The sequence below is a fragment of the Onychostruthus taczanowskii genome, unplaced genomic scaffold, assembly GCF_017590055.1.
Source record: "Onychostruthus taczanowskii isolate IOZ18803 unplaced genomic scaffold, ASM1759005v1 scaffold120, whole genome shotgun sequence".
Taxonomy (NCBI): domain Eukaryota; kingdom Metazoa; phylum Chordata; class Aves; order Passeriformes; family Passeridae; genus Onychostruthus; species Onychostruthus taczanowskii.
The window spans coordinates 1,177,068-1,197,878 of NW_024498352.1; the positions used below are offsets into that span (position 1 = coordinate 1,177,068).

At 40.6% G+C, this 20,811-nt stretch overlaps 1 protein-coding gene across 4 annotated transcripts in view; it reads right to left on the reverse strand.

Annotated features, from left to right (window-relative positions):
• PJA2 (praja ring finger ubiquitin ligase 2) overlaps positions 1-16,100 on the reverse strand; it is a 32,726-nt gene extending 16,626 nt beyond the window's left edge. For 2 of the 4 annotated variants that reach the window (XM_041395891.1, XM_041395894.1), the window contains exons 1-3: positions 15,882-16,065; positions 15,516-15,661; positions 4,387-4,578 (exon numbers count right to left, since the gene is read on the reverse strand). In XM_041395891.1, coding sequence (XP_041251825.1) covers positions 4,387-4,578; positions 15,516-15,570 — 247 coding nt within the window. In that variant the 5' untranslated portion in view covers positions 15,571-15,661; positions 15,882-16,065. Of the gene's footprint in view, positions 1-4,386; positions 4,579-15,515; positions 15,662-15,881; positions 16,066-16,086 lie in introns of those variants that run through there. The other 2 variants (XM_041395893.1, XM_041395892.1) reach the window with 2 other exon arrangements.
• Positions 16,101-20,811: the final 4,711 nt, after the last annotated feature.

A 20,811-nucleotide genomic window follows, 5' to 3' on the forward strand; every position in this document is an offset into this window, starting at 1 on the left:
ATCAATACTTTTCAAGTAATTTTTAAACTTCTAACCAAGGCAACAGTCCAGACTATTTTGTCCAAAATCTCATAGAAATCATTAGATGAGGCTCACTTACTAGGTTTGTGAATTCCTGGCACTGGAATCTTATAAGAGCTACGTCCCTCAGCACTAGGAGTCTGGCTTCTAGGAAATAATACTGTATCTAATTAGAATCTTCAAGCCCTCACAAAATTGCTATGAGCCAAGGCTGGTTGGCAGGCCCCTCTAGAGATCATCCACTCAACTCCTCTTGCTCAAGCAGTCATATATAGTAAGCTACCAAGGATCAAATCCAGTAATATTTTAAATATTGTAAATAATATCTTCTCCGAGCCATCTTCTACAGTTTCTTAGATTCCTAAAGCACCTGGATGGTAACTTCATGGTACAGGTACTAAAGGGGCCAACTAGGAAAGGTGCCCTCCTTGATTTATTGCTTGATAACAGAGGGTCTCACGATCCAGGTGGAGACCAGTGACAGTCTTGGCCACAGTGAACATGAAGTGATAGAGTTCAAAGTCTCTGGTGACAGAAGAAAAAGTAAAAACTTCAGCTCTGGACACGAGGAGAGCAGACTTCAGGTTGCTCAGGGCACTAGTTAGTGAGACCCTCAGAAAATGCTTTGGAAGGTGCTGGGGTCAGCGCTGGTCAATTTTAAGGACCATGTCCCAGGAGCACAGGAACAGGTGATTCCAAAAACACTGGAAGTCAAGCAAGTAAGGCAGAAGGCTGGCTTGGATGATCAGGGATCTTCTTTTGGAGCTAAAGCAAGAAAAGAAGGTGTATGGCCAGTGGAAGCAAAGCCAGGTGACATAGGAGGAATACAGAGATGCTGCTGCCACTGCAGGGAGAAAATTCATATGTCCAAAGCTCACTTAGGGTTGACGCAGGCCAGAAACATGGGGGGCAATAAAATGAGCTTCACTAAGTATGTCAGTAGCAAAGGCAGTGCAGGAATAACACTAGCCCATTACAGCATGAGGATGGTCACCTCACAGACAGGGACAGAGACAAGGCAGATTTGTTAAGTGATTTCTTTGCTCATCTTTAAGACTTCGCTGCAACAAAGACTAATGAAGAGAGTATGTCCAAGGAGGTCCCAGTACCTGGGCTGGAGAATGATCAACTCCCAGTCAATCCTTAACTTGTATGGGATCTGCTCTTCCTGCTGAATCTCTGTAAGTTTATAAGGCCTGATGGGATTCATCTGAGGGTAGTCAACTAGTCAGCTGATGTCACAGCAAGGCCTCTCTCACTCATTTTTGAATGATTCTGGGAATCTGTAGAGGTCCCAGCTGACTGGACCATGGCTAATGCTGTCCCAGTTTTCAAGGAGGGCAAGGATGACCCTGGAAAGGCAGGCCTGTCAGTCCAATTCAGTGACTGATAAAATCACAGAGATGACTATTCTGGTGTAGTGGAAAATCTGAAGGAAACGCAGCCACTGGTCACAGCCACCACAGCCTCATGAAAGTGAAGTCCTGCCCGTCAAACCTCATTTCCTTTTATGACAAGGTATCCCAACTATTGGATCAAGGGAACCAGTTCATGTAATATTTATGGATTTTAGCAAATCTCTTGATACTGCCTGACATAGGATCCTTCTGGACAAAACACCCAGCACACAGATGCATAAACACATCATGTGGTGGGTGAGTAACTGGCTCACAGTGAATGGAGTGAAATCACACTGGTGACCTGTAACTAGTGGAATTCCACAGGGCTCCATCCTCGTCCTTGTGCTCTTCAGATCTTCATAAAAAACTAAGACATAGGACTCAAAGGTACACTAAGTAGGTTTCCTGATGACACTAAATTGGGATGCTGGAGAGCAGCACAGGGGATCCTGGTCAATGGCAAGTTCAACATGTGTAAGCAGTGCCCTTGCAGCCAGGAAGGTCAGCCCTGTCCTGGGGGCATCAGGCCCAGCATCACCAGCTCGGCAAGGGAGGAGATTGTCCTACTCTTCTCTGCAGCAGCCTCATGTCAAGTGCTGAGGGCAGTTTTGGGTACCACCATCTAAGATACAAAGGTATTAGAGAATGTCTAAAGGAGGGCCATGAAGATGGTGAAGAACCAGTGGGAGGAAGCCACACAAGGAGCAGCTTAGGTGACTTGGTCTGTTCATCTTGGAGAAGAGGAGACTGACGGGAGATCTCACTTGGGTCTTCAAGAACCCCAGAGAGGAAGAGCAGGGGCAGACCCTGATCTCTTTTCTGGGGTGTGCAGTGACAGGATCCAAGGGAATGGCCTGAAGTTGTGTCAGGGGAGGTTTAGGCTGGGTATAAGGTAAAAGTTCTTGCCCCAGAGGGTGGTTGGGCACTGCAACAGACTACCCAGGACAGAGGTTACAGCACCAGCCTGACCAAGTGCAAGAAGCGTTTGGACAATACTTCTGGGCACACAGTGATTCCTGGGGATGTCCTATACCAGGAATTGGACTCAATAATTCTTGTGAACTCCTTCTAATTCCAAAAATATGCAGCATTTTAGATCCTATCCATCCAAATATAACACCAGCCAGGGAAAAATGTAGCCTAGTGGAGACAAAGAAAGTAAATCAATCCAAAATGATTCTGTAAGATAAATTTGAAGAGTTGTAATATACACATAAACAAATGTAAAGGAAAGGCATTTTGTTATTAGACTAATTTACATACAAAGCAACTGTATTAGGAACAGGGAGATAATACACCCTTAAACTGCATGTATCTAATGACCCATAAAATAACTGCATGCATCTCTGTGTAACTGAAATAAGATATGTGGTAGCATTATATAGAGACTCCACTAATGTCAACACTGGAAATAAGACTTTTAACTAGATGAAAGTATAGAAAATGTATGAAGCATGGACAACAGTAAGCACACTTTAATTACAAAAAATTACAACCACCCAAGATGATCTATATCACATAACAGATTACAAAACCAATTGAATACAAAGCTAAACCAGCACTATACCATTATCATTTAAGAAGAAAAAAAATTAGTATAAGAAAGCAGTTTCAAAATAGTCTATAAGGGAAGGAGGGAAAAAAAGCTACCTTGTAGAGCAATAGAATCACTTATGCTGGAAAAGACCACTAAAGTATCAAGTGCAACCATAAATCTAACACTGCCAAATCCACCATTAGACTATGTATGCACACCTTTTAAGGACCACCAGGAACTGGCAACTGCCACTTTTCTGGGCAGCCTCTTCCAATGACTGGCAAACCGTTTCTCTGGTGAAGATATTTTCCCTAACAGCCACTTAAATCACCTCTGGTGCAATGTGAAGCCATTTTCTCTTGTTCCATCAGTTGTTATTGCGCAGAAAGAACTACACCCACCTCACTCCAGCCTCCTCTCAGGCAATTGTACAGAGCAGGATGGTTCCCCATACCTCTTTTTCTTCAGGCTGAACACCCCCAGCTCCCTCAGTGGCTCTTCATTTGACTTGTACTCCAGACCCTCCCCCAGCCCTGCTGCCCTTCTCTGGACACATTCCAGTCCTTCCTGCACTGAGGGGCCCAGAGATGGACACAGCATTTGAGCTGCAACCTAACCAGTGCCCAGCACAGGGGGACTGTCACTGCCCTGGCACCACACTATTGCTGACACAGGCCAGGTGCCCTTGGCCACCTGGGCACACTAATGGCTCACACTGAGCCAGTGTTGAGAAGTACCCCCAGGTCCTTTCCCCCCAGGCACTTTCAAAGATCTAAGGTTACATCAAATAAGGTTTTTTAAGCTGAAAACCTCAGGCAAAGAAATGGGACCATATTTCTAATCGAAGAAGGCATTCTGTATTCCTCTATTAAATTATTATTCAGATGCTAATGTCACAGAAGGAATTTTGGTAAATACTAACACCCAAATCTCATTAAACAAGAAAGGGAAGTGGTCTAATTGGTATACACAAAAAAAGGAACTTTTAAAGACGTTTTAGAGGCTTAAACTAATTTTCACTATCGTTGACAAAGAGAACAACCTGGTTTGTGATGCATCAAACATTTCACAGCCTCAATGTAAACAGAAAGTTAGAATAGGCATTTTCTTCCAAATGTGAATTTTAATTTGGAGACAAATAATTTGAAGAATGTTATTGTTTTCTAATTTGTTAGAACACATTAACTCATTATGAATGTTCTTCAAGCAAAACTATATTGCCTAATATAGATTTATTAGATTACTTATACTTTATAGAACGAAATTTAGTATAAAAGCAAATTAAAGACGTAGGAAATTTACTTTTCATGTTATTTAAGTGGCTTAATAACATGAGCCATTTATATGGCTCTCAATGTGCTTTTCTCCTCCAGCCCCAGGCATCCCAGTTTGCAACAAAATGGCACATACACAAAGATAAGTACATACATAAAGAATGCTCTTTCTGAACGTCTTCCAATTCTAATTGTCTGCAGTCGTTGCTCTGTTGATGTCCATCTAAGTCTTGATTATTTAAAAATGGTATAAATCCAACATAGGAAGGTCTTCTTCTACCTGTAAGAGTCTGATATCCTCCTGCAGGTTTGGGCCAGGCAGTTTTGCCAAGTCCTTGGCCCATTGCTACACAAGATTATGGAGGAAAGAAAAAGACAGAGATACTTGTTAAACAACAATATGTCTTTGCAGTTTCCCTCTCCCCTAACACTTTGATAGACTTTTTTATCAAGGATTTTTTTATTTCTCTAAAGTCTTAAGCTTCATTTACAATATGATTACTAAGAACATAGAGTGCTCTAGGCCCATATGTAGGAAAGCATGTAATTGAGTTTTCATCTACACGAAATAATATTGGCAAACTGATTGTGCCCCCATCTTAACATGTTTTTAGTATATAACAGAGACTTAATAATATGTTTTTGGTTTGTTTTTTTTTTAATCAATCCCAGATGTCCCAGGTTTTTTTTTTTTCTCTCACTCTGTTCATAAATCTGATGCAATACACACATCAGCTTGCAGGAAAGATTTGCAAGCAGTATAATGGCAAATCCTTCAGGTAATACAGCACAATTCAAGCTGCCCTAGCTAGCTTATCTTTGTGACTGGAAAAGTATAATTAATCAAATCACACCTTCTAAAATGAAAGTCCCAGGGAGAAGGCTTTATTCTTACTGCTAGAGGTAGTATGTTCAGGCATGGCCATACAAAGCATTGCCCACACACTGCTTCTTCTTGCAGCAGTTTTTCACATTAATGAAACTTACAGCTTTTACCAAGAAAATATAGGACAAGGTAAAAAGGAACTTGAGAAACAGTGGAAAAAGGCTGCCAATATTGTAATAAAGAGAGATTTTAATACAGCAGTATTATTACGTGTTAATATTCTAACACAAGGGCTCATGCCCAAAAGCTGTTGCTTGTACAAATGCAATTAGAAGTTCACTATTTCAGATATACAGTGACTTCTTTGTGTCCTTCTAAGTCACTTTTAATCTTTAGTAGATATGGAATTTAAAAGTTTCTGTTCTTGAAACTCACCAAATTAAAAAGTTCACATTAAAGACAAGGAAGATAAAAGTTTGCAACCATTAATATAGAGTATTATGAACTTCAGAAAAATATGAAAGCTTTCTTATTTCCTGGCTGTGCAACTAATCTCTTCATTACTTAAAAAGAGAGTATCTATGGGCAGAGACATATGAAAGAGATTGAACACTGGCAGGAAAAAAAATAGCGAGCATCTGAGGCATTTTTTCCTCATTCATCTATGAAGCTCTATGTAGTTTGATCACACATAATTTTCCCTGGAAATATTTTTGAGTATTTGTCCATACCTGCCCATCCTACATTAAAAACCAGAACCTAAAATGTTAGTATGTTTGTTTTGTTATTAACTGTATCATTCTTGCAACCTTTAGAAAGGTGAAAACTCTGGTGTCTTTGGAAAACAAAAATCCTGGCAACTAATGCAAGAAAAAACAGGACTGACAATTCATTTTCCTATCTAGTCAGCCAGTAGTTAATGTCTTTATTAAGTCAACCAGCAAGTTATTTATTTTCAACCAAGCTCTGACAATTCTGAAATTTGCCTTCATTACAACATGGTTGGTCAGCAGACTGCCAGAGGGAACTGATAATTAGCAGCCACATCCAAATCTGCAGAATAAAATCCAATAGTTAAATCAGAACATCAGAATAGCAACACAGAAATCTGTTCTCAAACAAGTGGTTGAAACAAACATGGTAAAAATACAACAAAATTGCATAACTCTTAATTTCATTTTGTTCTCTAAAACACCAGTATTGTTCAAAAACAGATGTCCACTCAACAGAGTCAAGCTCTCTGAATGCAAATGTTTAATTTTTAAAAAACTGATGTTCACAACATGCAAAATCTGTTTAATGCACTACATTTTTTGTTCCAAATAATGCTCTTGCATACAGAGTCTCTCATCACATATTCAACTGTTTCTAGAAGACAGAGCAGGCAGTTATTATTCTTCTGTCCTGGGGAAAACTTGTTGGATTACGACAGTGAAAGTTTTCACCACTTACTGGAGGTATGGTTGTCACATTTGGTTTTCAGGGGAGGCTAACTTCTACCTAAATACAAAACATCTCAAAAATAAGAGATGGAGGCATGCACTTATTTACCTACATGTCTAAAATGAGCAGCATTTAACCACATGAATGCAGAGACCAATTTACAAGAAACCCTTCAGACAATGAAATTGTGAAACACAATATCCTTTCTCAGGTATTTCCTCCAGGCTAGCTCAGCCTAAGCAGTAGGTATTGCTTCAGAAGGTCTGTTTATTAGACCTGTTCAAAGCACACCCAATAGTCCTGACAAGATGTATTTCTGCAAAACTGACCAGCCTTAGAGAAGCAACATACAGGTGTTGCTAAAATAAGTAACTATGGTATAGGGCAAACAAGCTAATTAGTCACTTCTCTGGCTGAAGATGTTTATACACACATCTCCATACTTCCAGAACACTATTACAGTCACCTGAATTCCTCAAAAGGATCATGAACAGGAAAGCATTTTGGATTACCAGAATTGATTAAAAAATGGGACCGATTGTCTCATAAAATGCAAAGTTCACAAACAGGTAGGTCTTCAGCCTTTAACAGGCACTGCCTTAATCACTGACAGAGTGGTGTGCTTCCTCTACTTCTACCAACACTGCACTAAGGACACCATGCCTAGAGACAGCAAATTACAGGCTGTAGCACAGAAAGTCTCAGAATCTAGACCAAATCCTAACCAACTTGTCCTCTTCCACAGATTTAAAAAAGGAAAAAAAATCCACGTTTTTGCAGATGTAAGTGTTCAAGATTACAGTTGATGCATGCCTGCAAGTGTTCACAACATAGCACTGTAACTTAAGTTACAGAAATCATCCATGTTCTTGACCACAATACTACATTAAAAAAAATCTCAAACCAATTTACAGAGCTACATGTAGGACTGGAATTTCCGGCTCAGACAGATGCTGGCAGGATCCTGTCCTCACCGACTGAAACCCAGTCACCTCCCTTTCCTCTCCATTACCTATCTCCCATCTCCTCAACTACATCACATCCTGTGCACTAGTGACAAGAGCAGCAGCTCTCTTGCGTTAAGGACTGCATGACTGAGGGCCATGAAGATGATCTGAGGCTGGAGCACCTCTCCTATGAAGGCAGGGTGAGAGAGCTGGGGCTGTTCTGCCTGGAGAAGGCTCCTTACAGCTTAAGGAAGACCTTACAGCAACCTTCCAGCACCTAAAGTAGAGCTACAAGAGAGCTGGAGAGGAACTTCTTACAGTAGGCCTATTACACAGAAGGAAAAAGCTTGGCAGAATGTGGCTGGGGGCCCAGAGGAGACTGGGCAAGAAGGTGGAAGGAAACAGCTCCAAGTTTCTCCTTCTGCTGCAGGAACTATTTAATTAGCTTTTTATTATTATTATTAAGAAATGTGAAGTTAGCCTCAAATATTTCTAAGAAGTATTTTTTTCAAACTTTTAACAAATAATTTTTTAAAATGTTCTTCCTCAGATTTTCCTAGCAAAGAAACCTTACATGCACATTCTTGGACAATCTCAACATTTGACATAGAAATAAAAATAAATCCTTTATCCTCCTCAATTGCTCTTTTTTCTCTTATATCCATGAATTAAAAAAAAACCCAAAAAACATTTTCTCCAACAAGGCAACAACACAATCTCACACTCAAAGTTTTAAAAGGGAATGCATGTTATACTGACACAATTACTGTTTTCTAGGTTACCATCTTAAAAAAAAAAACTGCATTTATTCCCAGAAGTATGTGAATTCATTTGGCTGCCAAATGCACAAAACTTAAAACCAACTCATATTCTTCACACCCTCCCCCATAATGGACCATTTCTGAATCATAATGAAATCATACCCCTGATCAACACAAATAAATGTTGCAGGAAAAGTATTCAAATTCTTTTAAATCCAATATCCTTTACATGAAACCAGTATTCTACATCTCTTTCTTCCCTGCAGGTATTGAAAGTTTATAAGCGCAGATGAATTAAAAAAAGAAAATAATTAGAATGGAGAATTTTCAGTTTGCTAAGCACCACTGCTCAGGACTGCAAACAGATTACTTTATTTCAGTTAACAGAAGAAAGGCACACAATCCCAAAAATGAGAGGAATATTTCAATTTAAATAAGTGAAACAACATACTACTATCACAATTTCCTTCTCTTGTCTCTATGGGCAGATTAATACTGAAATTATTTATTTTTTTTACAATGCTTATAAGCTTCAGACCACATACCCTAGCCGATTAATGCTCAAAGCAATGAATATTCAGTTAAAATTTATTTTGCAGTCTGGTATTAATCTCAACCTCAGAAAACCATATACCAGAGTCTAACCCTGGTAGGCAGCTAAGCACCACTCAGGTGGTGCTCACTCTCCAATCCAGTCGATATGGAGAGAGAATAAGAAGGGTAAAAGTGAAAAAACCCATAGGCTGTGATAAAAAGTTTAGGAATCTGGGATTTTTTGGGGGGGAAAGAATATATAAGACGACAAAGACGTAAAAGCAAGGAAAAATGAATAATGAAAATAACCCCTAATTGCTCACCAGTAACCCAACAATGCTCAGACAATTCCGAAATCACAGCAGCCTGGTCAACCTTCTTCCCCCTACCAGCTGAGTGTGATGCCATGTAGTCTGAAATATCCCTCTGGTCAATTGGGGTCAACTGTCCTGGCTGTGTCCCCCCACCCCAACTCCTTGTGCACCCCTAACCTTCTCACTGGTGGGGTGAGAAGCAGAAAAGGGCCCAGCCAGCAATAACAAAAATATCCCTGTGTTATCAATACGGTTTTCAGTCAAACATACAGAACGTGATCCCTTGCAAACTCCCGTGTAGAAATCTAGCTCTATCACAGCTTAAAAGAGTACACTGGATGACAACGAAAAATCAAATCTTCTTATGGATCCAATCCATTCAACCAAAAGTTCCTTCCTCAAACTCTCTGGTTTAGAAATGACTTAAGGCTCCTAAATCTGATATTTAAGAACACAGCAGCAATCATTTTCATAAGCAGTATCAGCTCAGCTGATTTGTACACTGAAAAATGGAATATGCTTCAGGGACATACTTTCCAGGTATTGTCTTTTCATCAACCTTACACGTCATTTTGAACTCTCCTTTGAGCTACAGATTCCACTAAGTCAATGTTTTTACTCAGTATAGTTCCTTCTCTCTGCCTAAAGCTGCAAGCAGCCTGTAGCCCAAATTCAAAAAGCTGTCATGCTGGTCCACTACTAGTTTAATTTTAAATTAGAATATTGTTTAGTTGCGGATTTTTTACCCCTCAGATTACATGTTTAAAAAACAGACCCCCAAAAGCCCCGATTGTATCAAAATATTCTGATACAGATCTGAAACTCTTCCCAAAAGAGGCAAATGATCACCAGCAAGCAAAGAGCAGCTTCCTCCCACTTAAATACTATATGGTTTCTGTTTTGCATTTCCCTAAAAGTCTGCAGTTTTGTATGCCATTTGTGCCATAAATGCAAAAATGAAGTTCTGCATTATGACAGCCATTAATATTACACATATAACTACTAGTTTTACAAATAATTAAATTTCTGCTTGTACCAAAGTATTAATCAACATGAAGACTAAAAGAAAGAAGTTGATTACTATTTTGGATGTTGTCTGTATACTCCAAATCTCAGTAATGACCTCCTGTAAACATCATAAACAATTCACAACTCTACCCAAATTATGAAAAAATTTTGCTACACTTGAAATGGAGCAAGTGCTGCCACTATACAAACAAGAGTGAATTAAAGTATATGCATGAAAGTATCAGTGGTTGCTCTAAAAGAAATGCATTAGATATATTCACAGGACAAGTCAGGCACAGAATCCCCCTAGGCTGATGTTTGCCATCTGGTGACTTCAGCCAAGGAGCCAGAGCTAGGGTGGCTTGCTCTGATGCAACAGCTTCAGGTGTCACTGCAATGGCTGGCTGTCAAGCTCTAAAGCAGCCTCCAATAACTTACTCAGCTCTGCCAGATCTCCTTCTTTGATAATCTGTCTCCATTTTTAAGAAGCTCACCAGGCTGTTGCATTAGCACAGCTGAGGTGACAGAACTGAGCCATTCCACTACTGATTTGACACCATTTTCCGAGGGTCTATCTGCTTCAGTGCTATACACACCTCCTGCATTATTTCCAGTTTTTTTATACTGGCTTGGTCTGACTTTAGCCCAGTTCTCTACTTTCTTACACATAACTAAATGTGTAAATAGTTTGAATGCATCATTTTCATCTCCGCTGATGAAAATCCTCAATCCTCTGTTTGATCTGATAAACTGATAGCTTTGCTTTACCACTGTAATAATCAGTTTTACAGCTTTTATCCTAACTAATAGCTTCAGCAGAGATTATATATTAAATCTCAAGAGGGAAGATTAAGCAACTGCAATACTAAAAGCTTTTAAAGATGAGGACAATGTGTACGCCATGTACTAACCAAGTAGCAGCAAGCCCCATCCTCCCACAGAAAGCTAGCATTGTAACTTTGAGAATAAAAAGCCTAACTTCACCAGCAGACTCTGTAGCAATCTGTTCTGCTAATACACAACACTATTATATGCTGCTAATCAAGAGGCAAGCTTTCTTATCTCTCTCTTTTCCCAATATCACAAGTTTTTGTATTCTAAGTAGGTGTACTAAACTTTTCAGCAGAGAAGGTAGACTTTTACTTTTGTCAGTGCAGATGCCCCCAAAACACTTTAAGAAAACAGAACAATCATTTCCTTTCCTCCTGATAAACACAGCAACTAGAAATGACAAAAGAATCCCAAGGTGGAAATGCAGTACCTGGAAACTCTTAAATGATGGAGAGATATAATTACTGTACTATAATCTATTCTTATCTCTTGGACTAGAAGACCAAAAGATGTGTTTTTGCATTGCTATCATCTTATATAACTGTCTTTATTAAAGCAAAATTAACCTAAAACATGTAATCAAGCCTCATCCATTATCAGAAGCAGTAAAAGCAACTTTTAAACCTTTTTCAAAGTTTGAAGGTGTTTTGTTTTGTTGTTGGTTTTGGTTTTTTCCCTGAAGAAGAGTGAGGTCTCAGCACTTCAAACTCTTCTTCTTTCATAAACTTAATTCTTTATCTTGGATACAAGGGTAACAAAAGCCTCTGATCCAATCAACAGATAGGAGAGTTCACCTGAAGTGTCATAAAACAGAATCTGAAGTGATTCCAATATACCTGTGAAGAAGTAAAAGTCATTCTCAAAAAGAGAAGCACAAGCAATGATTGTCAACTAGGAATAAACAACCAAGGGAATTACTAAAGGGGGAACAATTGGCAATGTTCAGCTAAGCAGAAGGGCAGTGGAGGATTATAGAGGACCACAATAGACAAAAGTCAAGTCATTGCTTCCCTCTGTTTTGGCAAATAGCAACACAGAGCTGCATTAGAGTGAAAACTACAGGACAGGAAAAGTAACCCTTGTATCCTGACCAACAATGTAAATCAGATCTTATGCTCTGCATATAGTTTTTAAACACCTTGCTTCAGAAAAGATCACTGTTTTCCCTGACACATAGGAACACACATGGAAATGACATAAGGGAAATGTTTCTACCAGTAAGAACATTATATCCCTCAAATAGAGTGCCTGGGGAGGCTGAAGAATATCCATCAGAAACACAGCCCAAAGAAAAGTATTCAAACAAACATCAGGTGAAGAATCACTGGGAGGAAGGGCTGGGAAAGAGGACAAGCCAGCCAAGTTTGAGGTCCTCACCAGCTCCACAGTCATTTCCCTAACCAAAGGTCCAGAATTTCAGATATTTATTCTGTCCCCAGGCCGGAATCACAGCTCTACATACCTATTTTTGGATGGAGTGGAAAATCCGTGGGTTTTTTCCTCCAAACTGCTGGTGCTACGACGTGACTACCAATAACTATTTGCTTGTTTTCGCATAGAAGATAAATCACAATTTTTATTATTTTTACACTTTTCAAACATGTTTCAAAGGTTACACAATTAACATGCTGTATGAAATTACACTGGGTTTACTCAGTATGGTACAAGTACTTTTTTTTTTTTTTTGTAATTTCCTTTTAAAAGACACTACTTTGCACTTAAAACACCTTATTACAATCATGGAAACATATTACAGATCCATTACCTAGGAGCCAAATTTTAGACCTTAAAAATACTGCTGCAGGTTCCTGACAGTACTCTCAGAACCCTACACCACAATTTTTTTTAAGCTGCCAAACAATAAATATCTGATTCAGCAGACACATAATGAATAAAGATCTAATTAACATATGAAATTGACTATAGCACCACCAAAACAAAAGGCAGATTTTGCTATTGTTTAAAAGCACCTGGGTTAAGGAAACTCCTCTTGAATGTTATGGAACATTCTGACACCAAGCTGACATGACAGGATACTTTGGTATAACCAGTTATCACTGACCTCCTGAGAAATAATCTACAATCAACTCTCAGGATCAGAACCATTTCTCTGTATTATTCTACAGTATCAACTAGTGGCATAATTTAAATCTCAAATTTGTTATGACCTTGGACTTTCTTTTCCCTGCTTTGCTTCTAGCAGAGAGATATTGACGATGCTACAGCAATATATAAAAATCACAGGGGACTTTAGAATGTGAACAACCACAAACTTTTCAGGTTCTGTTTTAATACTTGTTAAGGACACACACACATGTGCCATGTGGAATTCTCTCTGCTTCCACAGTCACATATTTAGTTACCTGAAATGTTGCATAAGGATTTGGTATAAAAACATCACATTTTGAATTAATCAAATTTGAAAAGCTGTTTTAAAAGTACTCAGAATGATTAATGCCATTGGCAGCAGAATTTTTAAGTATTTTTCCCATAATAACACATGAGCATTTAGCAATTTACATGGCCATCCACTCTGTCATCCTAGCACAGTATTGCACTCATTACTACAAGCTCATCAATAATTACCTCAATTTCCCATATAAATAAGTCATAGCCCTGCTCCACATAAACAGACAGCCAGGTGTGGCCTGTATGACAACTAAGGCTCTTGTAAGAACTACTGCATTTTGCACCTTGAAAACTCAAGTAACTGCCCCCATATTAAATGTGCACAGCACCACTACAAGAGCTTCAGGAGATTCCCCTGATAAATGGCATGGTGAGTTTTGTTTGAGTCCAGGCTATCAAAACCACAAAAGCTCAAGTTCCAGACACTGGTTCAGGTCAGCGTGTCCTTTAGGAACAACCACAGTATCCTCTGTCCATGGATGTTCTGAACAGAAGGCTGAGATGACCTTCTCTAGTAGTCTGGGTTTATCTGCTAATTCCACATTTGAAGTTGTGTCTGTAACTTGAGCATTTATTTCACAGTGGTAACTGAAGTCTTTAAACACATTTTTCCAACTGAAATAAATGCAAAGTAGCCCTTTAGAACCTGTTAAAATACACTACACTGCTATAAACATACAGATACAGGATTGTTGAAGCACCATTTTAACTGAAGTGGGCTCTACTGGACTTATAGATATATCCACTAAAATGCAGGGGGGTAATTAGTGTATCAGTGAATTAAATGAATTAGAACCAATTTGTTCCCCATACTTTGGTCAAAATACTATTCAAAATACTATCAGGACAAGCCTTGACAGAATGGTAAGTTTTGTAGTCACAGCTTCAAATGACAACCACACCTCCAATTACCTCAGATGCCAAATGAACATGACTCACCCTGCAAAGCACCTGTCTGACCCAAAAACAGCCCTACTGCTGTACAGCACAGTAATACTTTTGGTTTCATTGAAGCCTCCTTAAGAATCAAAACAAACACAGCTCAACAAGGACTATGAGCCACCAGGGAGATTACTGTGTAAAAATGGTAGCAATGCCAGCTCAACTTTTTGCAACAAATACCCACTACAGTGTTTGTGAAAGTCATTCAGTACATCCTATCAGTGTTTTTCACTTGCTATCCTAAACTACTTTTGTAAGGAACACATCTTTCTAGGATCAGTTATCGTAACAAGGCAAAAATTCGTAAGTATTTCTTATTTAGATGAGGTTTTGATCTATCAAGAACTCATGCACCTTCCTACACTGCTGTTCCCTCTATCAGCAAAGGAAATTTTAAAAACAGGCCTATTTGACAGAAGTTTCCTCATCCTGCATTTTAATGCAATTTCAAAATAAAGATTTTTGTGAACAACTTTTTTCCAGACTTCCTCCTTTCTTAGTGGGTGAGAGAAAAATAAAGTCTGCGAGAGTCTGACCCAGCTACAAGAAAACTTATTTTATTACATACATTTGCTTACACAATTTTAAATAAGCATACTTCTCCCAAATGAAATTTCAATCCATAAAGTATGTATTCTTCATTTCTGCATTAAAGAGAACACTAACAGTCTCACACCGCTCTTCATTGCTACAGTACACATTTTTTTCTAGATAGTGTGGCAAAATCCAATCAAAAGTCATTCTTCTAAACTGCTTTACTGCGAGCACAGACAAATGCAAATCAAGAACTGCACTGGAAAAAAAGTGCTGAACATGTTACAGTATAGAAAAAGGACCAAAACACAGTCTCTAAGCGTTCAAGCACGTATTACAAAACACACAGCCTCTAAACTTAGAATAAACTTTCTAAGTTTTTGTGCACCACGGAGATTCACCTGCTATGTAACTCAAATGCTGTAGTGTTAATTGGCCAGCAGGACCCAGTAAAGCCCATGTGCAGGGCAGGGCATCCTGAGAACACTCAGCTCCACCACAGCCAACACCGAGCACCACAAGCATTCAAGAGAACTAGAGGTGCAGCAGGAGGTGCTGCTCTCCTGCAGGCGCTAAAACATTCCCAGACAGTGTAACGACAGGTTAATTAATTTCACTCGTGCGCAAGAAAAGGCACTGACAAATCTCCCCTGGATTCTGACCCTGCGTTTGAGGGTTGCCCTGCTGGCTCGGACCCTCTCTCCTCAAGCAAAGAGAGAAGTGTGTTTCCCAACCTCGCTGAAGCGATGTCAGCGATGTCACTTCGTCAGTGACTCTCCTCACACCCATGGGTACTTGGATGGCACAACGCAGACCCCGGACCGGGACCTCCCCTTTCTCCAGGGTACTGAGTCACCGCCACGGTGTTGTGGGAGAAAAACTACAAAACACAACAAAAATCCCCAACCAAACAAGAACAAACCAAACCAACAACAAAAAAAGGAAATTAATTGCGAGACCTTTGCCCCCGAAGGCCTGCCCGTGTTTTCCCTACCCCTGCCCGCCCCGCCGGCTGCCCCGCGCCCACAAACGGCCCCAGCCCCTCACGGACGGGCACTCGCGGGGCCACCACGGCCCGCCCGCGCTGCCTCTTAACCCACCGGCTGAGGCCCCCGCCCTCGGCCGCAGGCCCGTCCCAGAGGGAGGGAGTAAGGCGGCTGCTCCACAGCACAAACGACCGTCCCCAGGACTACCAGCGGCTCTACACGGTGCACGGAGCGCCCGCCCGCCCCCTTTTATGGGCGCCCCACGGAAGCTCTGCTGGGGCCGGGGCCGGGGCCGGGGCCGCACTCACCCCGCACTCACCCCGCCCTCTCCTGCCGCCGCCTCCCGCCCGCCGCCGCCGCCGCGGCCAATCCCGCCGCCAGCAGCGCCCGCGCCGGCCAATCACGAGCCAGGGCGGAGGACAGCGGCCAATCCCGAATGCGGAGCGAGGCCCGGGGCGGGGCGCGACGAGGACCCGGGCCGGGCCGGGCCGGGCCGGGCCGGGCTGGCAGTGGGGCGTGCGGCGCCTGGGGCGGCCTGCCCCTTCGTTAACTCGTGCTGCTTTTCAGCACCGCCTCGTAGGGTTTGCCGTGCTTTAACCCCGGCAGCAGCCCAGCGCCAGGCAGCTGATCTCTCGCTCCCCACCAGCAGGATTGGGGAGAGAATTGGAAGGCTGAAAACTACAAAACTCATGCGTTGAGATATAGACAGTTTGTAACAGAGAAAGCAAAAGGCCCGCACACAAGCAAACCAACACAAGGAATGAATTCCCTGCTTCCCGTTGTTGAGCAGGTGTTCAGCCATTTCCAGCAGAGCACAGCCCATCACACTAAGGGTGACTTGGGAGGACAAACACCATCAGCCCAAATACCCCACCCTTCCTTCTCCGCACTTTATAACTGCTGTGATGCCTTATGGTCTGGAATATCCCCAGTTTGGGCTGTGTCCCCTCCCAACCTCCCAGGCACCCCCAGCCCTTTCCCCAGTGAGGTGGTATGAAAAGCAGAAAAGGCCTTGGCTCTGTGCAAGCCCTGCTCAGCAATAACAAAAACACCTCTGAATTATCAAGTCTCTGTTCAGCACAAAACCAATTCACAGCCTTATACTAGACGCTGTGAAGAAAACTACCTGAACCCCAGTCAAAACCAGCACAGACTTGACTATTAATTTTTATTAATATTAGTCATTCGTTAGGGGAATCTCTCAATGTCAATTTTGTGTGGAATATTTCAACTAAGATAAGCTGACATTGTTTGACAGTTTTACTTGCACAAGTATTCCTACCCTCTGTTCCAATGATAAACAAAATCAGTTCTTGGAAAATAGAAAAAGAAAAAAAGTATTAGATTATGGCACCCTAACCTGCTTCCATCTACAGCAAAAGTTTTTTTGGCTGTTCAGTATTACCAGTTTGGTACATTTTAAATGGTTAGGAGTGAATAATTTAGGAATGCCAATATCTACTTATTGAAACATGGCAACCATGAAAGAGAACAAACTTTATCCCCAAAGAAGAAAACAAGTGATCACTGGGCCTAAAGAAATATGATTTCTATTAATGTAGCCCATATTTGTGCTGCCATTCAGCAAAAAGAGTAAAAAAATCAAACTCCTCCCTTCCTCCCTTACATTACCAGTTCAGATCTCATTTTTACTTGTTGTGATACGGCACGAAATGATGACACAGACCCTGCTGCTCTCGAGGGGAACAAAAAGGAAGAAGAAGAGGAACTTTATTTTCTGACTCCAACATTTATAGTTTTCCAAAGGTGACAGTGGATTGGAGGGGGACAGTGCCACCTCTCCAATGCCACTGGACAGACCAAGGGTCCATCAATTCTCTCCACCTCCATGAAAGAATGCAAAACATAGGTTATTTACAGAACTGTGTGTGAGAAAGTTTGTTGAAAGAATGCAAACATCAGAAGGCTTAACAAAGTCTTACAAAATCAGGGCAACATTTACTCATTTTGCTCTTCTGTGTTTTCTGTCATTATTTTTCATGTCCCTCCAGTTTAAGCAAGATAAGTGACAGGATGCGCTGCAGCTAATTTCTAGCATTCTAGTACCTTGGCCAGTATGTGCAATGCCAGCTGCCGGCCTCCTGAATAGCTAACTGGGGAATTCATGCTCCACAGAAATCCTGACTTTGTTTTCTTTCTCCTTTACATAGCTGCTAATTTTTTGCAGAACTTACAAAAGTCTACGTATGTTGAAGATGGTCACCTGACTAATAGGGATATAGGGATGAATAAAAAGCAGAGGCATAGAGGTATTCAATGACATTCAGACTTTTTTTTTTTTTTTTTTTTTTGCTTTAGTCTTTAGTAAACTGACAGGCCTTTTAGTAAACTGTGGGGTTCTGGTCCCCTGAGTCAGAGCCACCAGTGTGGGAACAGTCATGTTCTATTCCTTACTAAAATTGTAAGGGATGGTCTGTATAAGCTGAATGTTCACAAGGCCGTGGAGTCTGGTGGGATTCATCACAAGGTGCTGGTAGAACTGGTGGATGTTATGGCGTGACCCCTCTTGATCATCTAAAAGGTCTTGGGAGACCAGGGAAGTCCCCACTGACCGGAAGTTGGCTGTGTTTTTCCAATTTACCCAAAAGGGTGTTGGGGAGGACTCAGGGAATGACAGATCCGTGGGTCTGAGGACTTGGGAAAGTTATGGAGAAGAACATACTGGGTACCACTGAAAGACAGTCAAAGAGCAATACAATCCTCAGGTGCAGTCAACATGGATTCAGAAAGGGAAAGTCCTGCTTAACTAATTTTTATCCTTCTATGCTCAGGTCACCTGCCCAGAGGATGAAGGGAAGGCTTCATCCAAAATGCATGTTGGTTTTTTTGGATTTTAATAAGGACTTTGACACTATCCCTCACAACATCCTTTTGGACAAGCTGTCCAAAGAGAATGTACAAGCTGCACTGGGTAAAGGGCAGAGATCGAAGGGCTGTTGCGCACGTGTCTGATCGGCTGCTGGTGTTGCTCCTCAGGGCCCATTTCTAGAGCCAGTTTTATTCCGTGTATTAATCAATTATCCGGATGCAGGAATTGACAGATTTGCTGATGATACTAAACTGAGACCCTGAGATCAAGTAACACCAGGCACAATCCTGGGAACTGGGAGAGGATTGACGTGACAGCAGCTCTGCAGAAAGGGGTCTGAGGGTGCTGGTGGACAGCAGGTTCCACCTCAGTCAGCAGGAAAGCAAACCCCGTCCTGGGGTGCATCAGACACAGCACAGGCCAACAGCCAACAGAGGGGGTTGTGCTGCTGTACTCTCTGTTGATGAGGCCTATTCTATTCTATTCTATTCTATTCTATTCTATTCAGTTCCTTTTTTCTAAAATTACTTTTGCTAGAAACAACTGATGATTCAAAACTAATTATTAGAGAGGGGTGCTTACAGGAATGTATGCGGACAGACTTATGGAAAGGCAAGTCCAATTCAGATACTTTGAGGCAATGATGTGAGTTATTCAAAAAGGTCAAGATAGGCTAGTGTTTGTAGACTATCTGTTCTATTAGTAGAGCCTAAATCCCTCAGCAACAAAGGATACAACTTTTCAATTTAGGCTTATATTGAAAAACACCCTCTTAAGGAATCAACCCCCATACCACAGGCTGGCATAAAAGGAAACAGGAGAAATGAGGCACTAAAGGTTAAAATGACCCTCTGTGAATTCTCATCATGGTGCATCAACTCATCATCCCATGGCAACACAAGAAGTTTTGGCTGAAAATATGTCTAAATAGAGGAATGCTACTACTGTGCAAACACCTTGGTTGTGTATCTTCAGCTGAGGAATAAGTGGGATTTGTTTCTGAAGACTTGCTTTGCTGATTGATAGTTGTACTCCAGTAAAAACTAAATACAAAAGTCCATTAAGTTTTTTCCTGATGAATTTTTAATATTTGCTTAAGACCCTTCTGCTGCAACTGACATATCCCTGCTATCATTCATGTTGTATTCAAAGGACTAAATAAACACATAAATAGAAAGATCTGTGCAGGTAAGCATTTAGTATTTCATAACTTTTTAAATCTTCCAGTATTCAGACAATGTGTTTTTTTCCTCAGGAAGGCAAACTGTAGCTTCTCATACTTATACTGATACTGCACCCAGAAAGAGCATACAGAATACTGTATCAAGATCATTGTATCAAGGAGTGCCACCTCTTTTTCCAGCCCTAGATTATTATGCTTTATAATGATTGAAAAAAATTTTGATGATTGTCCTTCCTCACAGAGGATTTCAAAGAAAACTGTGACAGAATACTGAAAGGCAGAAATGAAAATATGATTGCTGTAAAAAAATTCTATTGTAAACCATAAACTGTCATGCCTATGTGCTTTCTTGATGTGTCCCATTTTCTATGCAGAAATTTTGTCCAGTAGTTTTCAAGTATTTTCTTTTCTTTTTTTTTTTTTTTTTCAGGTGCTTGGTATTCCCACAGTGAGCATGAACAGCAGCTTCAATTGGAGTTGCTATTCTGTGTTAGAAACGTTGTATAATTGGTTATTCCAGGATGTTTCTGAGCAAAGAAGATATTATGTGTACTTCACAGCAGCGCAAATATTTCTTAGAAGGATGAGAATTATTGTATGTACACACTACAAGTGATTTATTTAAGTACAGTTACTCAGAGGCATTCCCCAAACTCTGAAATTACAGCACAAGAAACTGTAAAATCACCACTAACAAATACAGAACTGCAAATGAAATCTTGTCTCCAGAAAATTCAGATGGCTGTAAGTTTAGGAAAGCATATTGTGTTCCAGTTTAAAACACAGATAATATAAATATAATCCCATGTGACACAAGAACAAGGAAATGTTCAGTTTAATAAAATAAAGGTAGAAATTTTTAAACTGGTTAAAATAATTTTGCTGACACATTGTAAAACTAGCTAAAGGGTATTTCCCCAAGGAAGTATTACTTACAAATTGTGTTATTTAAAATTATCATTAAGAACAAGTGTCTATCAGAATATAAGGTATACTTTGCAAATTATAGAGATAAGGTCAACATCTAAGTT